Source organism: Cynara cardunculus, assembly GCF_001531365.2.
Source record: "Cynara cardunculus var. scolymus isolate 2C chromosome LG 12, CcrdV1, whole genome shotgun sequence".
Classification (NCBI taxonomy): Eukaryota; Viridiplantae; Streptophyta; class Magnoliopsida; order Asterales; family Asteraceae; genus Cynara; species Cynara cardunculus.
In genome coordinates this window covers 3,208,386-3,214,378 of record NC_037539.1, presented here as the reverse complement: position 1 = coordinate 3,214,378, position 5,993 = coordinate 3,208,386, and the positions used below count along the sequence as shown (strand labels likewise).

The 5,993-nt window shown below is 32.3% G+C and overlaps 1 protein-coding gene across 1 annotated transcript in view; it reads right to left on the bottom strand.

Annotated features, from left to right (window-relative positions):
* Window positions 1-3,205, bottom strand: part of LOC112522894 (probable protein phosphatase 2C 15) — a 6,124-nt gene extending 2,919 nt beyond the window's left edge. Inside the window, exons 1-4 of the mRNA XM_025132222.1 lie at window positions 2,480-3,205; window positions 1,142-1,313; window positions 772-925; window positions 623-686 (exon numbers count right to left, since the gene is read on the bottom strand). Coding sequence (XP_024987990.1) covers window positions 623-686; window positions 772-925; window positions 1,142-1,313; window positions 2,480-2,692 — 603 coding nt within the window. The 5' untranslated portion in view covers window positions 2,693-3,205. The remainder of the gene's footprint in view (window positions 1-622; window positions 687-771; window positions 926-1,141; window positions 1,314-2,479) is intronic.
* Window positions 3,206-5,993: the final 2,788 nt, after the last annotated feature.

Below are 5,993 nucleotides of genomic sequence, written 5' to 3'. Positions count from 1 at the left end.
TTTTATATATATATATATATATATATATATATATATATATATATAGAGAGAGAGAGAGAGAGAGAGAGAGAGAGACTTACATTCAGGGGAAAACCACAATAAATTGGAAAACTGGACAACACTCTAATAACCATTCATTTGTCCGGTATGCAAAGTGCATAAAAGTAATTGAAAATGTTTCCTGGTTTCTATGCACATGTCATATTGGACAAATTGATGGTTATCAGGGTGTTTATTAGTTTTCTATTTTTTGTGGTTTTACCCTGAACCCAACCTTATATGTGTGTGTGTGTGTGTGTACATATATGAGTTGAGTTCCGGCGAGAAGGAAAGTTATGGTGAGAAACATAGGAAAAGATTTCCACCTTTGGATTAATCCTAATTGAATGTCAATTCTAATGAGGTGCACTCGGATCAATTATCTTCTAATACGTAATTCATGGGTGGGCATGAGATTAAAAGTGATAAGGTTCAGATCTCTTCTTACGCTTCTCACCATAACTTCCTTTCTCACACAATCCTTCGCCTACATATATATAGACGATAATTTCCCTTCTCACACGATCCAACGTGGGACTCTAAAAAACTAACCATCTTCTTCGACTTAATAAAAAGGGCTCACCTCAGGGCCACCAACAACGTTCAGCCTCCCCACTTCCCCTCCGCTGGCCGTTACACGATCCCTTCTAAAAATAGCATTTTGAAATCAAACCAACGTTTCACATCAAGAAATATATCCGAGGATTCAAATAAAAGATAGATTCTACTCACTCCTCGGTGTTTTCTTCAAGCCTATGGTCAACAGTCAAAACAGATACAGGTCCACCCGGTGTATCAAGAATGCAGCGAGAGTCTCCAACTGAAGCAACTGTCACAGTCCATCTATCAATAATTACGAAGGTGGCAGTTGTTCCCGATGTAAGACCTGGAAAAAAGTCAACCAAAAGATTAGTCTTTATGCATAAGTTCGATAGGAGTAAAAATCTCCTGTCCCCAAATCTCCTGTCCACCAATCATCTGAAAACACATCTATCGGAGAAAGAATGAAAACATGTATTTATTTAAATTTATACATGATTGGTGGGACAGAGAAGGGACATGTGATTTTCGTTCGTGGGGTGTGATGCAAATTTCTTCGTGCCTTTGCTTTGGAACTGCTTATCAGTCTTGACGAAACCAGCCACCAACGCTCTAGGTAACGCCTGAAGCCATTCGTCACGTCGAAGACCAGAAGGTATGGCATCCAAAACATGATTTAAAAGATTATCCCGTGAATATATTGCGGCAGCGTCCCCATTGTGACCATCAAAAATCTGCAAATTTAGCAAAAGGGTCATTGGCCTAGCAGTACCTGGGTTACAGATATATCCCAACTTCCCAGGAGTATTGTATATTTAAAAAAGAACTGCAAATTCCAATGAACCAAAGATTAAAGATTTGATCTTTCTAAGTCCCTTGTGATCTCCAACTCAAGGTACTTCTTCGGACCCCATGAAAATTGTAACTTTTGATGAGGTACAAGAACGAAGAACGGCTGACTCGTAGTTAAATGTCTGAAATACCCTTTGATAATTTTGTGGATTAAAAGAAATGGGTATCATCTTCTTCTTTTTTTGATTAACATGGATATCCAACCCACTATGCGAGCCGACTCATCCCAGGGCGACCACCTGCTTTGCAGATAGCCCGGAGTCACCACATTTGAACCTCCGTGGCCACAAGGGGGTGTTTATTCCTCCTTGGATTTGAACTTGGGACCTCCCGGTACTTTTGACCTTTGGAGCCAAGCTCAAATCAATCAAGCACCACCCTTGTGGTTATCTTTTGTAATTATCAAGTAGCAAATAAGTCAATTTTGCTTTAGAATTGACCTAAAAAGAAAGAGGAAGGCTAAAGGTACACCTATATATCGCTAAATACACCGTCCTAGTAATTTTCTCCTCACACATCAACAATCAATCCTTCCTTTTTACATTTCCAATGCATGAATCGACATGATTTTGACATCAAAAAGGCTTGATATTGCATTCAAATGCACTTTGAAATCCTTCACCACAACAAAATCGGCTTGATAAATATGTCTAAATGTCCTAATACACCGTTTTATGTATAAAAGCAATTTTCTTGTAGTGCTTGTTCTTGCATATTATAGTTTATTTTTTATTAACCTGGATATTCAACATGCTATGCGAGCCGACTAATCCCAGGGCGACCATCTACTTAGTAGATAGCCCGGAGTCACCGCATTTGAAACTCCGTGGCCACAAGGGTATTTTTATTCCTCATTGGATTTGAACCTGTCACTGCCGGTACTTTTGACTTTGGAGCCTCAAACCAATCAGACACCACCCTTATGGTTTGCATATTATAGTTTGATTCAATGGTAACTGATTCAATTTACTTCTAGAAAACAAAAACCATGATCATGATCTAAGCAGCCAAAGAAGCAAAAGTATCATAATTTATAAGAATCACTTACCCCAAAAACAGAAAAGGTTGAAGCAGGATTCCCAAGAACTCTCTGGCAATCTGTCTTCATCATGAAATAATCTTCACCTTTTCTGGATTGAGCTGCAGACCCATATCTAACACTTGGTTTCTCCATCTTTTCACTTTTCAATTCTCTACTCATCAGTGCAGATAGAGAAACAAGATCAGGGTGATTTTGATGATTCTCTGCCATTGATCCCATATTTACCAAAAACCCTTGTTCCCAGATTACAATTTTTACAGAAATCCCCCAAATTTTCAACTTCTGATCATCACATTCAAAATTCCCAATCAAACCTGCTTCAATGATCCCCTAAAATGCACCTCTTGGGTCACAAGAACACGAAAATCGTAAAGAAATGGGAATGTTGAGATAAGATCAAACCCACATGGAAAAAACTGTAAATAAAACAAATCTGACAGCAAAAACCTAATGAAACGAAAAGAATTTATATGAAATTTGAAGATTCGAGCATCAAGCAAAGTGCTGATTTGGTTGAAAACAAAATGCAGATCTGGTTACAACTGGGGAGCCGACAATTGTAGCAGGAAAAAGAACAAGAACAAGAATGAAGAAATCAGGAAAAATAGGAAAAACCAACGCGGAGATTAAACGCGGATTGACTGCCTGCCAGCTATCAACTTGAAATCAATTCCCTCAATCATTTAAACCCTATAAACATCAGCTGTATTTTTAGAGACCCAAATTGCATAAATACCAAGTATCAGTCTATATATATAATATATATATATATATATATATTATATATAGAGAGGGATGTTATTTACACCTTCTGTCATTACTACACCTTATACAACCCTCATCTCAACCATTCAATTTTTAATAAATTAATTGTTTCCTAATATAAAGTATTAATCATAATTAATAAACTATATTCATATTCCATAAATATTCAAATCATAATAAATGAACTTCAATCATTTCTATAAATATCTCAATTAATTGGGTTGCAAAGGTTGTATAAATGTACAAGGTTGTATATATATATATATATATATATAATATGTAGGGTATGTTTCAAATACAACCTATTATATTTCTGCAACCAATGCAATTTAATCAATTGAGATATTTATAAAAATGATGAGAGTTTATTTATTATGATTTGAAAATTTATGTAAGATGATTAGGGTTCATTAATTATGATTAATATCTTATATTAGGAAATAATCATAACTTTTATGAAATCACGTATTCATCAAATTAAATGGACGGTTGAGATTAGGTTGTACAAATGTAAAGGGTTACATAATAACTCACCTTATAATATTTATGTATAATATATATATATATATATATACATACATAGGTGATTATTATACAACCTTTTACATTTGTACAACTCAATCTCAACCGTTCATTTAATTTGATGAATATGTGATTTTATAAAAGTTTTGATTGTTTTCTAATATAAAGTATTGATCATAATTAATGAACTCTAGTCATCTTCCATAAATATGTAAATCATAATAAATGAACTCTAATTATTTACATAAATATCTCAATTGATTGGGTTGCATTGTTTATATAAATAGAAATAGTTGCATTTAAAATATACCCTCTATACATAGAAAGTATATATAATATACGGGTGATATAATATAATAATTAATTAAAAGAAATTGAAAAACCCAGGTCAGAAAAGGAACATCCACATCCACCAGACAGCAAACAAAGATTTTTCAATGATTTAATTAATGTATTTTTTTAAAATAATACTAGTAAATAAGAGAGAAATTACACTGAAGATCACTCTTGATTCGGTTCTCAAAAGGATTTTTTTTTTTTTATTAATCGACTTCTATAATTTTGTATTTTGTTGATGACCCACCAATGAATCGGGTTTCAAAAGTGCTCGTAAGATGCAGAACTATCCAAAACCGAACCCATCAAAGAGAAAGAATAAAGCCCTCGAACAAACAAAAGGTTAGATCAAAACATCGAAAACATGACATCCAAACAAATGAAATACAATGAGAAATGTCCTACAAAAACGCAACAAACAGAAGACGAATAAAAATCACCTCCGTGCACTCTTTCGTAGAAACGTCGGTGTACAAACAAAAATCACATGTCTTCAAGCTCTATGGTTCTTTCAAGTCTATCAATTATGTAAAGAGACGTTATTTTATCGAAGAGGTATAATAAAGAAGACGAATTAAATAAGTGTAGTTTAGATAAATTAATAACGTGTTTCCTATGATTAGTAGGGCATGGATCTTTTTTTTTTTGATTAATCTGGATATTCAACCCGTTATGTGAGCTGACTAATCCCAGAACGACCACCTGCTTTGCAGATAGTCTGGAGTCACCGCATTTGAACCTCCGTGGCCAAAGGGGTTCTTATTCGTCCTTGGATTTTTTAGTAAGGCATGGAATTTGAGGATTGAACAAATGATTTTGTATTCTCTTATATACATGCAAAACGACATTTTTTTTATCTTTTCATGATAACTATTAATGTATCTGGTACACGTATTATAATTTATAATAAAAATACTTCAATTTTTTTTTGAAATTGTATTGCATAGAGTTGTCATATACTAATATCTGAATATGTGATTAAGATAAATATAACTCCTCAAAAAATCAATGTTTGTTTTTGTTACTTTACTTTTTGATTATGAGGTAATTATTTCACAGATACATAATAAATACCATGAATACACATATAAAAATGAAAAATACCCATGATTTATTTTATATCCACTATTTTCATAATTTTTCAATACAAATAAACCCATATCAACGAGTACCATACACTTTTGTAGCGTTATCTATTTCAAATATTATAAAATAATTTATTTTTGTATTAAACCATATTTACTTAAAAAATTGCATTTAATAATATATAAATATTTGGTCATAATAATTGTGAGTTGTAAAGGGGATATACACAAACTCCAAGTTAAATGAGTACATATCAAATTTATACCTTGAATCAGATGGCTTTTACTCTAGCGGTATGTAAGTCTTTGTTTTTTTAAGAAATTAGGGGTCTAAAGCTCACTAAAAGTGAAAAATGTGTATGAGTTTATTTGTTCTATTTATCGTATGTAAATATGATATATTTTAAAAAAATTATAACTTTAGGAGGCAAAATCTTTTGGATCAGATCAAATTCATTCTTATTTCCACCTGTCAAATGAATATACCAAGTCCAAACCTCAAAAATTCCAAAAGTTATCAATTTATGTTATGAATTATTTATTTTCTCTCAAATAATAATTTTATTAAAATTAAAATCAAATAGTACATTTATAATGATAATTAATCAAAAGAAACTTGTGAGACAAAGGGGTTTGGGAGATATATATATGTGGTTTATCTACCCAAATCCAAATGCAAGTTAAATGAGTATTCTATACTTGTCCCAAAATTCTAGCAAATTCTTCAAGCCAAACTTATATATATATATATATATATATATATATATATATATATATATATATATATATATATATATATATATATATATATA